The 17,962-nt window shown below is 52.0% G+C and overlaps 7 protein-coding genes across 7 annotated transcripts; 3 read left to right on the top strand and 4 right to left on the bottom strand.

Annotated features, from left to right (window-relative positions):
• Positions 1–90: 90 nt before the first annotated feature.
• AYO21_03853 (hypothetical protein) lies at positions 91–2,840 on the bottom strand (the record flags this gene model as incomplete). Its single annotated transcript, XM_022653826.1, has 9 exons — positions 91–482; positions 529–558; positions 607–683; positions 739–907; positions 960–1,190; positions 1,251–1,431; positions 1,481–1,582; positions 1,634–2,626; positions 2,679–2,840. The coding sequence occupies 9 exons, from the start codon at positions 2,838–2,840 to the stop codon at positions 91–93; spliced, it is 2,337 nt and encodes a 778-aa protein (XP_022513802.1).
• A 799-nt stretch (positions 2,841–3,639) lies between these two features.
• On the top strand, positions 3,640–5,444 carry AYO21_03852 (hypothetical protein; the record flags this gene model as incomplete). Its single annotated transcript, XM_022653825.1, has 4 exons — positions 3,640–3,698; positions 3,760–4,087; positions 4,139–4,511; positions 4,561–5,444. 4 exons carry the CDS (start codon positions 3,640–3,642, stop codon positions 5,442–5,444), a joined length of 1,644 nt encoding a protein of 547 aa, XP_022513801.1.
• A 313-nt stretch (positions 5,445–5,757) lies between these two features.
• On the bottom strand, positions 5,758–7,116 carry AYO21_03851 (hypothetical protein; the record flags this gene model as incomplete). The annotated part of the gene is made up of 1 exon (XM_022653824.1): positions 5,758–7,116. The coding sequence occupies one exon, from the start codon at positions 7,114–7,116 to the stop codon at positions 5,758–5,760; it is 1,359 nt and encodes a 452-aa protein (XP_022513800.1).
• A 744-nt stretch (positions 7,117–7,860) lies between these two features.
• On the bottom strand, positions 7,861–8,958 carry AYO21_03850 (hypothetical protein; the record flags this gene model as incomplete). The annotated part of the gene is made up of 3 exons (XM_022653823.1): positions 7,861–8,727; positions 8,781–8,863; positions 8,916–8,958. The coding sequence occupies 3 exons, from the start codon at positions 8,956–8,958 to the stop codon at positions 7,861–7,863; spliced, it is 993 nt and encodes a 330-aa protein (XP_022513799.1).
• A 1,539-nt stretch (positions 8,959–10,497) lies between these two features.
• AYO21_03849 (hypothetical protein) lies at positions 10,498–11,498 on the top strand (the record flags this gene model as incomplete). The annotated part of the gene is made up of 2 exons (XM_022653822.1): positions 10,498–11,285; positions 11,339–11,498. 2 exons carry the CDS (start codon positions 10,498–10,500, stop codon positions 11,496–11,498), a joined length of 948 nt encoding a protein of 315 aa, XP_022513798.1.
• A 399-nt stretch (positions 11,499–11,897) lies between these two features.
• Positions 11,898–14,800, top strand: AYO21_03848 (hypothetical protein; the record flags this gene model as incomplete). The annotated part of the gene is made up of 2 exons (XM_022653821.1): positions 11,898–11,993; positions 12,041–14,800. The coding sequence occupies 2 exons, from the start codon at positions 11,898–11,900 to the stop codon at positions 14,798–14,800; spliced, it is 2,856 nt and encodes a 951-aa protein (XP_022513797.1).
• Positions 14,801–15,616: 816 nt separating this feature from the next.
• On the bottom strand, positions 15,617–16,753 carry AYO21_03847 (hypothetical protein; the record flags this gene model as incomplete). The annotated part of the gene is made up of 2 exons (XM_022653820.1): positions 15,617–16,358; positions 16,407–16,753. 2 exons carry the CDS (start codon positions 16,751–16,753, stop codon positions 15,617–15,619), a joined length of 1,089 nt encoding a protein of 362 aa, XP_022513796.1.
• Positions 16,754–17,962: the final 1,209 nt, after the last annotated feature.

Raw genomic sequence — 17,962 nt, 5'->3', positions numbered from 1 at the left:
AGATCTAAGGATCATATTCGTATATTCAACCTGCCCCGTTCATCACCCCACCCGGGCTTTTCCCTTTGCTTCCAACACTGCACAGTTGGCTCATTCCCTTCCTCCCGCCTGCTCTGTCTTGTATTTCTCAAACTGCTTGATGAACTCGTCCTTGAAGTCCTTGACATTGTTGAGAACCAGCTTGATATGACTCTTTTCCAGTCTACTCTTGCCTTGAGCCCGAGCCAGACCTAGCGCGCTGGTCACAATATTTCGTATCTGGCGACCGTCGAAGCCCATCTTGACCACATCCTCGAGCAACCACTCCTTAATGTCATCCCAATTTTTGACGAGACCCTTATCGGCCAATGGTTGCAAGAACCCCCCAAAGATCCCCATTGTCTGATTTTCATTTAGGCTTACGTACTTGAACGCGACGTGGATGCGGGACTGGACGGCGACGTCGAATTTGGCAATTTGGTTTGTTGTAAGCATTAGAATTCCTGCAGATTCGGTTAGTTTTGTCTCCTTCCTGGCTAGGGTACTTACCCTGATAGTACTCGAGCACTCGAAGGAAAACTACAGCAGTCAGTCGAGTCAATTTCCTTCTAGCCTTTATATGCTTACCTGAGACCAGCGCATTCCTTTCAGTATTAGCCGCGACTCCCTGTCCTCTACTCTCCAAGAACACGTCGGCCTCATCGCTGGACAGATCAGGTCAATCTCTTGATATATGCTGAGTTGAATGTAGAGGCTTACATGAGAAGAATAGATTGCCACGAGGTAGCCAAGTCGAAAATCTTCTTCAGATTTGCCTCGACATTCTTTGCTTTTGTACCCACATCTGCAACGCTGATGGCGAACAGAGGCTTCCTTGCAGCAAGTGCCACAGTCTCGGCGGTGGAAGTCTTACCTACCCCTGGCGGTCCTATGAAATGTCAGTATCTGTCATGCGCACGGATACGCTCGGCCTGGCTTACCATAAAGGAGAATTACCAAACCTTTCCCCTTTCTGGCGATGATGTCGTCTACTTCGAGGCGGTTGTAATCTGATGAGTCGCTTCTGCCGTGGCCGTCCACCAGGTCGAGAATCATCTGTTTGGTTTTCCCGTCGTCGGCGAGCTTGAGTCTTGTAGACCAGGCATCGTCAGGGTCCTTGTCCGGGATCTTCGCGAGAAGGGACACCTGCAGCTGAGCCCATTGCTTGTCTCCTAAAACGTATCCGAGCACGCGAGGGGGGCAAAGCATATACTGCTCGTCCACCCACTTACCCCTTTGATATGCTTCCTCATCGTACTTAGTTCTGAAGGCCTCATTCAACAGGTCGTTCTCTCGGCAGTCGTTGCAATTACACTGAGGATTAGTATTGTCTGGCCAGAGGGACCCCACACGAGCGACCGATGGACCGAAGACGAAATATGATTCGAAGTCCACCATGACTCGACTGCTCACCTGAAATGGAGAATGAGAAATACTCAGATGACTGCAGAATGAGACTCACATGTGCAGATTTAGGATGTGGAGAGCGATTTTGTAACCGCGAAATTCGCCTTCGCCTTAAATACTCGAGTTCTTCATCAAAATATGGTCGGGGTTCATCATCCTGAGTAAGGCATGAGCAACCTAAACATTGCGCATCAGGGAAAGTACCTACCGTATCATCATCTGCCTGCACTCCGGAGAAGCCTTTCTTGATAAGGAGGGCATCTCCTCTGTAGTCGAACAAGCGGGACCCTTGGGTGGCAGTGCAGAAGCTGCGGAACTGGACCCCCTGTTTGATCAGATTCTGCCTCACCGTATCCTGTTGTTCGTGGAGGTCAAAAGGGTAATAAGGCAAGGAGGTTATTGGCTTGGTGCCATCAAAATATTCAAAATCCAGCCTCAATAGGCTCCTTTTGAACATGTTCCCGTTCCAGTCGTAGGTCCAGGCCAGCAGGGTCCAGATAGCCTGATCACGTCGTGCAGAGTCGCTGAAGTAGGGCCATGCCCCAAAGTTGTCTTCGACTATAAAGACTTGATCTTGGCCTTGGAATGGTCTGCCATAGACAAGGGAACCCGGAGAGAAGACGGTCCAAAGATTGTCGAAGGTGACGCAGTTTTGCTGCCTGTGGGAATCCCGAGTTTTGAAATACTTGTCCAACTTCGCGTCACCAGATGAGCTGGTGATTGTGTCAAGCAGAAGTTTCAAATCCGATCGGGCTTGCTTCTCTGCATCGGTTCCACCCTCTTCTTTAGAAGCCTGCTCTAACTTGTCCCAGTTGAGGATCAAGGCTTCGTATGGTGAATTGATCGTGCTCGGTGAACCACGGAATGTATGATATGGATAGTGGCTAAGAAGTCCTTTCAATAGTTCCCACAGGTTTGGATCGACAATGTCAATCTCTCCTTCATCATCTTCACTGTCTCCTACAATTTTTCGTAAGGTGAATGCATGGGAGTTGTCGGTAGACTCGTCGGGGGTGGTGGACTGATCTTCTGCAGGGAAGTCTTTGCGCTCATGGGTCGACAGATCCGTCCTGTTGATGACAATTCTCGCACGCGACTTGGGGATTGTCGCTGTCTCCTCTGGCGATGGTTTTGTGTCGGTATTGCTCGCCGCATCCTTCGAGGTTGCATCTTTGTCGGTGGCACCATTCACCAATGTTGTCTGTCCAAGTGAGTATCACCAGGAATACCATGTTTCGTGAGCAATGAGGTACCTTTGAAGATGCCTCGTTATTCTCATTGGCACCTGTCTTGCCAGCTGATGACTTGCGTAACAAAGCGGTCTCCTCCTGTAATTCGCAATAGCGCTTCTCTAGGGAGATGAATTTCGCCTCTAGGGCCGTTAATTTTTCTTCCAAAGTTGTCGGCCCAGCCATCCCTCTTGAGATTCAACGGATTTGTGCCTTAGAAGGTTAACATATGGCCGGTCCATCCAAACCCGGGATTGTGTGCTGCATATTTAATAATGCCCTACCACCAAAGCACCGGCCTCGGAGAACATCCACACCTCTTTCTACATCCTTGTCTAGGACAGACATTGACCTTCGGACGGCCTCGTCTCGGGACGATCTCCAAGGGCCGAAACGCTGGCTCTTTCAGCCGCTCGAGCTTGTCAGGACTTTCCGAATGGGTGTGCTGCAGGAGGAAGGGCGCCTGGGCAGTGCAAAATTCGCATGCTTCGGTCATTGATTGGATTCAATGGTAGGGGTATCGTTTGAGCTATTACATGATCTCTGACTAGCGACACCAGCGATGGTACTTGTCGAGCGGAGCGGTTGGGTAGCCTGATGGAGGCGATGGAGGTGATGGGGGCTGAGCCGAGTTCAATTTCGCGAGAAAGTTGCTTAACCGAAGGTCCAAGTCACCAACCAGTCACCATCATGCTCCTCTAGACAAATGCTCAGCATTGTATAGCAACCTCTCGGTCGGTCTTAGTCTGCAGGACTCGACCAGCGCGTCCCATCTCCGCAAAGTCGCCTGATTCAGCCCGAGACTCAGCCTTCAAATATGAGACAATTCATAATGGCCCTTTCGTCTGCTCGGCAGGCTTTTGTCAGGCCACAGAACGAATCTATAGGAATAGCATGCGTCTTTGCCCTCCACCAGATCTGCTCTCGCTTGGCTTGGAGGATTCGTGTATCATCACCTATGGAGTTGTGAAGACCTACTGTTGCGATGTCATCTCGATCTCGGATTTCCTCTACTAGCAGCAAGCGCTTCTCTGAGAAAGATCTGTGAGTATGGGTGTTTCGGTGAATGACCACTTTTCGACTCACGACCCCGTCTTCTTCCTAGGAAGGCAATAAAAGCCTCAGAGATTGAGCAAACCAGATTCAGGAAGCTGGTTGCAACGAGCAAGATATACTCCCAGACCGAGAAGGATGCCGCCGATATTTCCTCGGTCACAGACTTTTATGCATTCTGGGACAAGACCGTCGAAGCCAGGAAGGATTTCGAAGACAGCCACGAAAGGGGATGCGGTCTGTGGACACGGAAGTATCAGGATGCCGCATCCGTGGTCCGCAGCTTCATGAAAGACTTTGCTCCCATCGTGGATGTTGTGAAAGACTTTGCTGCCCCTTATGGAGGGTTCGCTATGGGGACGATTTCCGTTCTCTTCGCAGTGAGGCTACTCCACTTGGCTCTTCCAAGGATGAGCTAACACAGGTATCAGGTTGCTGCGAGCAAAAACGAGATGGAAGCGTCACTCGCATCAGCCATTGCTGAGATTACCGATCGACTACCTGGACTGAATCTGTACAAACACATCTACAACGACAACCACGAGCTCGACATAATGCTTCAAGGACGAATCGTCTCCGCCTACGAGATATTCATCGAGTTCTGCATTCAAGCAACACAGTATTACAAGCGCAAGGGGCTTCGCAGGTGGCTCACAGCCTTGGGTTCGCCTAGTCATCTTTACGACAAGGTCGCGGAAACACAAAAGGTAATACAGGAGATACGGCGCATATGCGATGAGCTACTCGACAAAAATATCCATCTCATCAAGCAACTGAATCTGGAACAGAAAGAAACCATTCGGAGTAAGTACTCCAGCAGGCTCAAGCTGGACCGCTAACAACGACAACACAGGGCTGGAGGAACAAGTAGATCAGCTGTTGAAAGCACAAGACAATCATGCCCTCACAGAGATCCAGCACTATCTGGGCCTCTCCAGCTTCTCGAGCGAGAACCACCGCAAACAACTCGAGCAATATCGCCGAGCTTTGTACAATGACGACCACCTCAATGCCCCCTACTTTGAACAGATGCAGGGCAAACGGCTCGAGGCATTCCGTGCCTGCAACGACTACCAGTACTGGAGTAACTGCCCACATCCGTGCCTATTGATCCTATCAGGCCACAACGACAGCAGCATACGTTATGTGGATCACTGCTGGGCCTCTCCCGTGGCCATGACCATGATCACCGATCTGACTAACAAAGACAACGACCATATCTATGGGTACTACGTCTTTTCTCCCCGGGGCGAATCGCTCTGCCACGCCTTCTCGGTCGTCCTGTTACAACTACTCAGCAAGAGGAGCATATTGCTGCGCAACAAAGACCAATGCGATGAATTACGCGCCGCGTTGAACGATCTTCGCGAACTCCAGGCCACAGAGGGGAAAGACTCCCACCATCGTCATCACCACCATCACCAACACGAGACCATGAAACTGTCGACATTCGAACGGGTCGTGCTCCGCGCGATCGACTTCTTCGGCGAGTCGGAGCAGGTGCACATCATCCTGGACCGGGCGGACCGGTGTTGCGACCTGGTCAAGGGCGTCGACCACCGCAAGTCGCTGTTCAAGCTCCTCGTGAAGCTGGTCGAAGTCGCGCGGTGTAACCTCAAGATCCTCGCCGTCGTCAACGGCGATCAGTGGGACATCGAGACGCGGAAGGACGAGCTGGGACACAGGATCGAGGGCAGGGTCAGGATGCACACTGCCGTGCAGGGCATGCGTGACTAGTCGCCCCTGAAAAACCAGGTCTTTTCATCCCGGATCCCAGACTAGATTTGGCACTACAACAGAGATCCTCGAGGTAGGACACTAGTCAAAAGTTGAATGCATGCTATGAAAAAGCCGGAGGACGTTGATCTGGCAAATAATGTATATATAAATGATTGGGAAGTACCCCACCTGGTAGCCAGGCCGACGCTGACTCTCCCCCTACACGTGTGTGTGTGTGTGTCACCAGATAAATTGCTACCCCTAAACAATCCGGTACCATCGAGCGAGCATCCTGTATCGAGTAAGGCACCACAACCACCAAAACATCTGCTCACGGTCCTGAGGATGCCTCTTCTCGAGCCAGATACTCCTGCGTCTCCTTGATAGCATCGTAGCTATACAACCACTGTAGATACGACGGGCTCGGGAACGGCGCATGCATGTTCGCCGGCGGACGAGACTGCGCCCTCCTCTCCTCCTCGGGCCGCGCCAGCTCAGCCTCGTCGACCACGAGCTGTCTGGCCAGAAACGCGTTGCGGGTTTCGGCGTCGTGGCCGTTCAAAAACCCCACTCCGTCGTGACTCGCCGCCTGAATGCGCTCGACGCGCGGTTTGCGGAGCGCTTCGTACGCCCTTGTGGCGTCGGCGATGGGTCGGCCGGTTTCCCAAGCCCAGCCGACACATTCGGCGAGGACGGCGCCGTCTTCGATGGCGCAGGAGCCGCCGGAGCCGGCGTGCGGGAGCATCGCGTGCCAGGCGTCGCCGAGGAGGACCGTGCCACCCCGGTCGCTCCGGCAGGTGCTCAGGGGTGGGAGCTCGGCGAGGCGCCACTGTACGCACGGGCCGATGTTGGCCAGCAGGTCCTTGATGGTGGGACAGGCGTCCCCAAACTCGGCGGCGACTTGCGCCGGATCGGCCTTGATGCCCCAGTAGCCGTAGGGGACGTTGCAGCCGTCGCCGATGCACACGACCACGTCGTACGGCCTGTGCGGCGGCAGGGGCCACGACAGGATGTATTTCCCCGGCATGAACCAGATTTGGCTCGTGCCCTGCGTCAACAGCCACGCAAGATTCGGGTTCGACTCCATGGCGTCCTTGTCGACGGTGCACCGGTACGCCTTTTCGCCCGAGGGGATCAGCTCGACCGAGGCGATGGCAGGGATGGAGCCCCGGACTGCAGAGCGTAGGCCATCAGCTCCCACGATGAGGTCGGCCGAGAGGGCACGGCCGTCCTTAAGGTACACTGTGTTCGTGTCCACGTCGACACGGATGACTTCAGCATCGAACAAGATCTTAGTGCCATACCCCTGGGCGCCTTTGGCGAGGAGCTGCTGGTAATCCGCGCGGTGGATACTCCATTTCGGCGCCCCCCAGAGGACACCACTGTGGTTCCCTTGATTGTGGAAGACGGCACCCAGCCGCTCATGGTCCGCGCCGTCGCGGAGATCGATGTATTTGTTTTCCGTGACGCAGGGTTTGAAGTACTCCTCTAAACCGTAGGCCTTGATGACCCTGACTGCGTGAGAATCGATGCTGATGCTGGCACCGAATTCGTTCAACTCTGCTTTCCCTTCGAGGACGGTGACCTCCAGGCCCTTGCGTGACAATCCAATCGCCGCCGACAGTCCGCCGATGCCGGCACCTACTATCAGCACCGAATAGGGCCTTGTAGCTCGGTCAACGCTTCCCATTGTGGCGATTGATCAATGCAGACCAGGTCTCGGAGCGTACTTTGATGCATTGAGAAGAGAACAGATGGAGAGAATATACGTCTTTAAAGACCCGAGTGAGCTGCTTACCTGCCTGATCATACCTGAGTACCATCGTCAAGCATCCCATACCGTGTGGACATCTTGCCGCTGGTCAGATAAGGCCGCCTCTAAACCCGCCTGATTTTCTTGAAAACGGATTTTCTTCAGGGAAGAACGGGACCTCCTCGAATCCGCCGTCATAACATCGGACGCCTTATGAGAAGGGAAATCTTAACACGAGGGGGAAACAGGAAAGGGTCCAGAATGAGGTTGCTTGTACAGAGTACACTTATACAGAGTACCTCGTATGCAGCCAATCGAATTCGACCCCGTATGCGACAAACCTTGCGATCCTAGATAGACCAAGGAACGAGGAAGTAAGCGAGGCAAGCGAGGCCTCACAGGCCAAAATTGCGGTTGGTGTCCTCGCCCACCTTGACAGGACAATAATGTTGCTGATCGCTTCCCATTTCTCGACCAGGCTCAATAAGCGTCTGAGATGACAAGATGATCAATCACTCGCGTCTTTCATTTTGTACCTCATACTTTGAGACCAATCGGGTTGGTGCGACATGAAATCTTTCACGGGAGTGTGGTTAGACAGACCCAAGATCTAACTAAGTCTTCGTCTTCAATTCTTCCTCCGAAAACGCCACTTGCCAAACACGGCTATGCGAGAGCCTCTCATAGTTTGCTCTGGGGTTCATAGAACTTCCGACTCCTTTCAATGGCCTCCACAGCCTCCTTCTCGATTCTCGTTAGAAGCACCTGGCACGTTGGAATATCATGAATCAGCCCAATGACTTGACCAGCAGTCCAGACGCCGAAGTCCTTGTCTCCGTTGATGAAGACCTCTCGCCCACGCTTCCCGGACACGTATGGAGCCACCTCTTCAAATTTGCCGGTTGTGCTGCTCTTCTCGATCGCGACAGCTTCCTGGGCAACCTTGTTCTTGAATAGTCTGGAAGTGTTCCTCCATCTTCTCAACACGAGCTCAGTATCGTGTTCCGAGGCATCCACAATTGCTTGCTTGATGTTAACGTGGATCGGCGCTTCGACAGTGCACATAAATCTCGTGCCCATATTGATACCTTCCGCACCTAGGGCTAGGGCGGCGGCTAGTCCCTGGCCATCCGCAAAGCCGCCAGAAGCAATAAACGGAGCTCCGAGGGATTGTCTCGCTCTTGAGAGCAGGATGAAGTTGGTAATATCCGATTCACCCACATGGCCAGCACACTCAAAGCCGTCGATCGATAGGAAGTCCACGCCAAGCTTTACAGCGGATTGAGCATGTCGAATGGTAGTACACTTGTGAAGAATGATGATACCAGCGCCTTTCAGCTGCTTGATGACCGGGCCAGGCGAATTGCCTGCTGTCTCCACAATCTTGATTCCCTCATCGATGCAGACTTGGGCGTACTCGCCATAGGGTGGAGCGTTCATCGTGGGTAGGAGAGTGATGTTGACAGCGAATGGGTTCTTGGTCATGGTCCTGCATTTTCGGATCTCCTTACGCAGGTCCTCCGGGGTAGGTTGGGTCAGAGCTGTGAGCTAAGGGTCTGATTAGCACGATTGATAAAAGTTGTCGGATTCCACCGACTTACAATACCAAGACCGCCTGCGTTGGATACAGCAGATGCTAATTCGGCATATCCGACCCATTGCATCCCACCCTGGACAACGGGAACTTTTCCAGTGTTAGCAAGATATGCGCCAGACGTGCAGCTTCCAGAATATACCTTTAATGCCGAGCCGGCGTGTGAGTTCGGTGTTGAAAACCATTGTTGTTGTTGGTTTGGGTCGTACGAGGAGGCAGTCGGCGGTATTTGGGAGTTCGACGGTCCAGTCAGGTCGGCGTAGGATACAACAGGCGGGAAGGGACAGGGTAGGAGAGAAGAAGAAAGTGGATGTAGGTCAGAACACCATGCTTTCCTTCATATATCGATTCATAATTATAAATGACCGAGGTGATCACAAATTCCCAGCAACAGTTGGCGCAGGGACGCAGGGGGGCACATGGGGACAAAGTTGTGGGGAGGAGAGTCGAACCGCGTGAGTCGAGTGCAGCCGGGGACCGAGGCAAAACGTCCCAGATTGTTAAGGTCCGTTACAGTAAGATACACCACATTTTTGCCGACGGATCGCCGCATCAGGTGGAATAGTAGCTATCTCACCTGTCAGGTCAGCATCCTGACTCGTGGGCGACACCTGGAGAGTAGTAAGCACATCCACGCGTGAGTTTGCAGTTGGAAATAGTACCTAGGCAGTGCGTAGCTTGCTTGAGTGATTCTGAGAGAGGGGAAAGAGAGAACCCCGGAGCCGCAGTTGGCGTCTCGGGGCGGCAACATCGTTTATCCGATCTGGAGTACATTGTACCTCGTACTCGGTAGTTGCGCTCCAAAGGCAACACAGCCGCAAGTTCAACTATTGGTACTAGTAACCGCAACGTCGTACAGTACGTCTCATATCCGCCTGTTGTGTCGAGTATAAATGGAAGGGCGGTTGATGTAGGTACGTTTGGACTGACGAAATAGTCAATGCACGCTTGATGTCCATGAGAAAAAACCCCCGTCCACCACAGATGCTCTTTGGATGCATTATGAGCCTGTCTGAAGCCACTGTGTTAGTTGTGACATCTTCGCGAGGTCTTCGGCCGTAAGACTTGGTCAACGGCGATTGGACAACCGCCCAGCCTTGCCTGAGCCTCGCGAAATCTTCTGTAAGGAGGCTAGTCTGTCTTGGGAGCATCGAGGCATCTCAGTCATGATGCCATATTACAAGGGACACTTTCCACTTCCCGTCGAAAACCTTCGTATCCTATTTCGTTTACCACAACCCGTGCTCTTAGCCATCCATTTCATTGTACAATCATCAATTGTCCTCCGATCCCAAGGCTTTTACAGCCTCCAGCGATAGAACCCAATCCCAAACGAGTATTTTACGCTTTGGGCTAACCACACGCCATGATTCATGATGTTGAGGTGCTGTCCTGATTTGACAACTCTCGTAAAAGCATATTGCACTAGACCGGAAACAACCATGTTGCGCGAAGTGTCTGCTTGGCCTGTGCGCAGGTTGTTGTCGTCGTTCCGTTCCTCCTTGTTGGTATGAACAGTGCCTGGACCTAGTGGACATCATGGTTCAAGTTAAATACTCAGCCGAGTGACTTCACTCACCTAAGATCTGTGAGTGTCCATACTTGCACTGCGCCTTCTCTCCCTGCCCTGTACCGAGTTGAGGGACGGAATATATTGTCTGCAAGGGTGAGATCCCTTCTTGTTCAAAGCACTTTGTTGCGAGTCTTGCTAGTGGGCGTTCGTGATGCCGGTCAACCCCTCTCACGTCAATCCGCTCGATTGCAATGAGGTATCCGAACAATGTCCCGTCGAGGCCTCGATATATGGATATTATCCGACTCTGGGATCGAACGCCTTTTTCAGCGCCCTCTTTGGACTTTGCTTCATTATCAATCTTGGCCTTGGCTGGCGCTATAGGACGTGGTCATACATGACTGCCATGACCCTTGCCTGCATATCTAGCTGCATCGGCTACGTTGGTCGATGTCTCATGCACCGCAACCCCTACGACTCTGTCGGCTTCGAGATTCAGATTTGTTGCCTTACTTTTGCTCCTGCATTCAACGCTGCAGCGATCTATCTGATATTGAAACATCTGGTCTTACAGATTGGGAGGCAGTGGTCGAGAATCAGACCGAAATATTACACTTGGGCCTTTATCATCGCCGACTTTCTTGCCCTGACTTTGCAAGCAGCTGGTGGTGGCATAGCAGGGTCCGCTGGAGACGACGAGAGCTTTCGAGATGTTGGAGACAGACTCATGATCACTGGTATATCATGGCAGGTCCTGACTCTTCTAATATTTGGAGTGGCCACATCGGACTACTCATTAAGGCGATTCAAATCTCAGCCGCTATCCGAATCCACTCAGGCCTTAGTGCACGATTTGAGGTTCAGGGTCTTTGTTGTGGCACAGTTGATTGCCTACGTGGCCATCTTGATTCGATGCGTCTACCGGGTGGCGGAGATGGCCAATGGTTGGCGTAACCCAATCATGCAGAATCAAGGCCTCTTTATCGGACTTGACAGTGTGTTAGTATAGTCCCTTCCTCCATACTTTGACAAGGCTCTGACGGCAGATCAAGACAAATTGGCGTCGCCACGATCCTTCAGACATTTATTCACCCAGGGTATTTCTTCCCAGCACTCGCAGACTACGGGGAACGGAAGAAGGCACGAAAGACAAGCAATGTCACCGAGGATGCGATCCACAGTGAGAGTCACATGGACAAGGCCATGGTTTAGACCGAGCACGTGCGAATCGATAGGAGATGAGGCTGCCCACAAGTTGTGTGCTCAAATGTCGCGGGTTACTGGGAGTAGAGGATTTATCTCGAGATGATGTTAGGCTTGAATACAAGTATACAGTTAATGATAAACCAGTGTGATACCAGGGGCATGTCAGCCTCGTGACATGGACAATCGAATGCGATGTGGTTCACCTCAAAATGTCTTGGCTCGTCGTCATCTAGACTCCGACTTGCCGATGCCCGCAACTCTGCCTCCTCGCTCCAACATGTGGTGAAGTTACACGACGTGATCCTTCGACCTTCGTTTCCGTGCTTTTCAATGCGCCGTAGGAGTCACTCTTCTGTTCCGTGCCCAGGTCGCTCTCAAGTCTATCTGCGATGTGCGGTTTGAACCATGGGTGCATCAGAGTCGAAGTTGGTATTCAAACAAGGCATCTTCAGGCTCTCTGAAGAGAGGAACATTGCAGCCAATGACCCGTACTGGACAAATGTGAGGTGCACGATGGCTTTTGTGAGGTGGCGCGCTGATAGTCGCAGTTCTGGGAGTTACCTGAATCCGTCGAGGATGTCTTCAGTCTCTTTTCACATACCGACATTCGCAGAACCCGAGATTCCGCGCTCGAGAACCTCGAAACCCTCATTCTAGCCGTTACATCGCGCCTGATCGTGTTGAAGAACCACCCCTCGTTTCCAGATCCTGATCTGGCCCCGGAAAGGGATGCCCTCAACTGCATACGAGTCCTCACCCGTCTCCTCCCATACGTCTATGAGGCCGACGACTTGGCAGAATGGGAGGAGAAGTTCTTCTGGGGATTGAGGCGGCGCCGGACGAGAAGATCTCAAGTATCGGGTGAAATACTGTTCGACGATAATCAGACTGAGGAGAATACCCCTACAGACAATCGCGAGCCCGAATTCGAAGATGTGAAGCCACTGGCGGAAGAACTCATAGACACATTGATCGATCTCCTCTTCTACGCTCGTTTTACGATACCTGAGCTACCACAGGCAAAAAGCAAGGTCACGTACGCAATCTGGCAGAGTGGTGTGGGTTGTAAATCCTCCATCCCAACGAACAAAGAGCTCGAGAGCAACCGGTGCGAAGTCCTCAGGCTTCTCCTGACCCTGTCCAGCAAGGCCATGTACACGCATTCCAATGTTCTCCCTGTTCAAGGTGTCAGGGCTATCACATACCTGGCCACATGTCCAGACAAGCAGATTGTTCTCTCGACGTTGTGCTCTCTGGTCAATACCACGATCAAATCTAATCTGGGTTCATGGCGTCTGCCTTACGACCACGTGGTGCGGAAGGATTCCAAACAGACTCTTGTCGTCTATAGCTTACAACTCCTCCTCGTCCTTCTACTATACCCGGTTCCCGAAAGCGGAAATGGCCCAGCCCCTAAGAATTTCTACCGCCATTATCTCGGTCGGCTACACAGACCGGAAGATTTCCAGTTCCTCGCCGATGGCATGACACGAGTTTTGAGCCAGCCGATGCATGCGACAACCTCATATTTACCTGGAAGCCAGAAGTCAGTCAAGTGGGCGCCAGAAATGATCATGCTCTTCTGGGAAGTACTTCAATGCAACAAAAGATTCCGGGCTTTCATCATAGAGTCCAATCGCGCACATGATTTCGTCATCCTCATGCTCTTCTACGCCATTGAATACAAGACGGACACGTCGAAGCAGGGGATTGTGAGGATGTGCGTCTTCGTGCTCCAAACCATGAGCGTCGAATCCACCTTTGGGAACAATCTCAACAAAAAGTTTGAAGCACAGGATACATTACCACCATCCATTCGTTTGGCAAATTTCAAAGGCACCTATGCGGACTTCTTAATCACATCTATCCACACGTTGATTACAGGGAGCAAAGGTAAACTCGAAGCCATATATCCTGCCTTGTTGGCCATCATTAATAATATGGCCGCCTATGTGCAGCATCTCTCCCTGGCTGCAAGCACTCGTTTGGTACAGCTACTGGTATCAATGTCAAGCCCAAGTTTTCTTCTTGCAAATGAGAGCAACCATGTCCTTCTCCGGGCGCTGTTGGAATCTATCACCACTATGATAGAGCACCAATATGCATCCAATGCAAACCTGATATATGCTGTCTGGCGGTCAAGGAGACGCATTGAGGCCTTAAGACTGTTTACGCTAGAGGGCGGTCAGGCAGAGATCGAACGAGCTACTCAACGGCGCAAGGAGAGTGCATTGGGCGATAATGCAAACGGCATTTCCAGATCATCCACGCTGGATAACGTGTCTACGCCAGAAGCTCGCGGTGGCATGTCACCACACCCGGACAGTGCAGTGGACGGCACGTTCGCCATAGGAGATTCGGACGACTCGGATAATGAAGAGCCACCAACTCCTTCTCAATCGACCCACTCTATGCAGACATCTCGCACACCATCGATAGGGTCGTCTTCTGTTGTTGATGATCACGTTCCCGTTCAGTTATCAGGCATGTCAGAAAAAGCCAGGGGTAAGATGCCGGCGAATGCCCCGACATTCTCACGACAAAACAGTACAACAAGCCTTTCGGCAAGCTCGACATATGCCACAGGCCGTGGCTCATTTACAGCTACTTCAGAATGGCTAGAGAGCTGGCTCCCCGATCTGCCGCTTCACACGCTGCTCACTGTGATCAAAGTCCTTTCTACGCACCCTCTCGCATCACCACGGGTTGGGAACACGGGCGCCACTCAGGGTGATACAACAAATCCACCGTCGGTCACTTTCTCGCGGCGCTCGTCACTCACTGGAGGCGAGGAGCCATCCCCTGTTAACTCCCCGACTACAAGTCCAACGGACTTCCGCTCTCAAATTCCCTCCACGGCTACGCACCCTGCCATCGCTGCGATCCTTGCTTCCCCATCCCCCATCCGAGTACACCTCTTTGAGTGGTCGCCACTGTCCCTAGGATGGTACATGTCTGTGCTTTGGTCATTAATATTCACCGCAGAAATGACCATCTTGCCCACCTCCAGCACGGCGGCAACATTGACAGGAGGCGGAGTGATGGCCGGGCCGGTAGGTGTCTGGAACGGCACGAACGTGAAATTATTCCAGGTTGCGACCGAGGGGAGAAGAGAAGGTCCAAGCCTAAGCCAGCCAAGAGGAGCGGTGGATGCAGTGGGTAGCAGGATTGTCCAGGGTGTTCAGGGGTTGAACCTGAGTGGTCTGGTGTCTCGAGTAGGAAATGGAGTAAGAAGCGTCAGTGCTACCAATAATGGGACCGAGGGTGCTGCTGCTGTGCAAGGAAGACGCACCACAAGGGAAGTCTAATCAATCTTTATTATTGCGCTTTATGCCATTGTCCGGGGTTCTTTTTTCTTTTGTTTTGAGAGCGAATTTGTCACGGTAGATCAGACGCGACGACTGCGGTACAAGGGCGTTTTGAAAGAACAAAGAACCAAGGCATGCTATGCTGTATGCAGTTTCACGATCGCACGATGTTTTAGAACTCTGTGCTTGTTTTTTTTTTTTTTCTTTCGCGAGCGCACGGCCGTCCTTGCTTTATTCCTTTTCCCTCCTTCTTGCGCTCTGCAAAACCATTCCAACGACTTGAAAATGAGCGATTCAAACACTTTTGCTTTTGCGAGTTCCTGGGTATTCTATTTCGTGTTCGATACCCACAAGTACGTCTCGAGTCAATAGAATGCGGTCGCGTCTGGGCATGGCGGCTGCGAATCTTGTCTTGTCTTGTCTTGTCGGGCTAATTGAGGGTATTTGTACTGAGGTGGACTGGATGGAGACGGGGCAGGGCATAGGACTATGTGAGTAGGGGGAGTGGGTGAGAGAAAGACGAAAAAGTGCAATGGATCAATCATTCAGCCATATTCATGTCATTTGTCGCTCAAGAGAGCCTACTCCAAACTCTGTAAATGGAAAAACTAGAATCCTGTCAGGAAAAACAGCCTCTGAATGTTCGGTTAGTCCAGTCAAATCTGCACATTGCAGTGGAACGTGTTCGCTGTCAACGAGTAAACGCCCCAGCTCCAAGCGGTCCTTCCAGCCGGTCTGTAAACAAAACACCCATTTGTGCCAAGGTGGAACGTGGTGAAACTGAACGCTACATAACCAAAACCGCGTCGTGCAAGCTCAGAAGGCGCCAAAAGAATCGCTTCTGGGTAGTTTCCTGCCCTTGTCATACAACCATTTGTAATTTAACCCTGGGACAACTTGCGGGGCTCTGGTAGGGGAGGGCGAAGCTGGTTCGAAGCTCGATCGTCTCGGTCTCCGTTCACGCAGACTTTGGGATCGATTGAGGCCTGAATTTCCGCCATTGATCGCTCCAAACGATGAATGATTGTTGGTGCCAAGTTCGCCATCTAAGACTTGCGAGGACTGGTTCTGGCTCACAGCTTTGTGGAATAGAGGACTTGCGGTCGGAGAAGGGGAAAACGGTGAGCCTGAAGCCGTGCGACGGAGAGATTGCGAGGGTGTGGGTGAGAAGCCCAGGGTGTAGCGGGATGTAGATAGAGGGGATGAAGAATAGTTCGCCGAAATACTGCGGCGGTCAGTCGAGCCAGAACCATAGCCCTGTGTGGGACTGCCGCCGAACGAAGCAGAGAGACGTCGATAGCGCGGAGGGGTGATGTAGCTAGCCGCCGAGCCGGCCGGGCTCTGGCCTTGATTAGCGGACGGATTGAGGCCCAGGAGGGATCGTTGGGAGGGTGTCAATGGGATATCCGTGATCTGGTCCTTCTTGGATATGTACGGCATGATGGGTCGGAGGAGAAGTATGATATTGAGGCAGAAGAGGAGGCGGATGATGAGAAGGGCGGTCCGGGAAATTTGAGTCGGGTCGGCGATACCGCTGGAACTGAGCAGAGGAGGAACACTGCTAGCAAGTTAGCTGTTGCAATTCGAAGCCTCTACTTGAACGTACCTGCGGTAGTATACATCACTGAATATGAATGTTATAAGCAGCGCGGCAGCATTGGTCATAGCACCCTTGACGTTTCTGTCCGTAAGTGCTGTCGCAGCATTCCTCCTCAAAATCTCTGTTGTCATCGGGTGTCTAAACTTTCCTGGGGTGGAGGGAGGAGTGGGAGTCTCGACAGGTTTGGACGTAGATAAACTGAGACTCGACGTTCTTCCAGAGACATTGCTGGGCGCGTTTGCGACGGCTTTGGTGACTTGCGATACTGCATGTTGAGCACTCTGGAGCGCGGGACTGTAGCTAGACCTCAAAGAAGAGGGAGAGGGAACAAGGGCTGTCGCGGTTGTCGACATGATGGGCGAATCACCTGGATTTCAGAATCAGGCCAGTTCTCACCAGGCGCAGTGGGTTTTCTGTATCATACCGATATGAGAAAGACCGTAAACAACTCACCTGCTGAAGTGTCAGCTTAACATTATTGTCGTGTCTTGTCGTGTTTCTTTGTGCGTCAAAGGTCGTTCGTCGTAGGGAGGTGAAGTGCATGTTTGGAATCTCGACGCTGGCTTCCCTCTCGTCCCACGTGACCTCGCGCCGCTTTTGCTCAGGCTGGCTCGCGGCGGGCAGTTCCTCGTCAGGCAGCAAGCGGACGGATTTTAAGCATTCCAAAAGACAAAAGGGAATTGACCCGTCCGACGAGCCAGTCTATTCGTTAAACATATTATGGATTTATTAAGTATATTGAGGGAGTTTTATAGAACATTGTCGGGATGGAGATGGGATTGGTGGAATTGAAACGCAGTCAGGATAACGTAGGCAAGGACTCAGCATCGTTCTCGAGTAAAACGGGAAATTATTTCTCCGCAGAGCATGTCACGTACGAGTGTTTGGGTGAACTCTACCACGCGTTCAAATTTGAAAAGCGCCTGACGAAGCGCTGTAAGAGGAAACGGTGGCAAAATACTCAGATTGTTTATACGAATTTCGCAAGTCTCTCCCGGTAAGACTCTCACAAGGTTAGCCGTCGTCCATCTATAGAAAGTTGAGATGATTTGGAGTCCAGTTGTCAATAGACTGCAGTAAAATCGACGGGCTCTGCAGGGTCGTCATGGTGATTTCATGATCCCACTTGGCAGATTTGTCTGATTTGCCGTTGTTGGCCTCGTTTTGAGACCGCCATGATCCAGGGAGTTTGACGTCGGAATCTCGATAAGGGCGCTTTCCATTTCCATCTTTGGACCTGAGCATGACCTGAGGCTCGCCGCTTCAACCTGAGCCTGTCTCATACGCGACTGATGACGGTGTTGAATTAGCTTGAGCAAGGGGTCAATCGTGCCCATATCCGGTCTAGGGGTCCTGTAACCGGCACCCGCCTCTAATTGCCAGTTTACACCTCAACCGTCTCAGCTAAGCCTACCCAAAAAAAGGACCATTACTTTCGCTTTTGCTCTGCCCTCCTTACGTTTCACGCTCCTTCCGCTTACAGGAGGAAATTGATCCGAGTCCTTCGTGACCAGGACGTGTCGCCTTGACGCTTTCATTACCTGGACATTGATAGTGGCAAG

Source organism: Fonsecaea monophora (genome assembly GCF_001642475.1).
Source record: "Fonsecaea monophora strain CBS 269.37 chromosome Unknown Scaff20, whole genome shotgun sequence".
NCBI lineage: Eukaryota > Fungi > Ascomycota > Eurotiomycetes > Chaetothyriales > Herpotrichiellaceae > Fonsecaea > Fonsecaea monophora.
The sequence above is the reverse complement of the archived record's forward strand: the minus strand, read 5'-3'. Positions and strand labels throughout refer to the sequence as shown.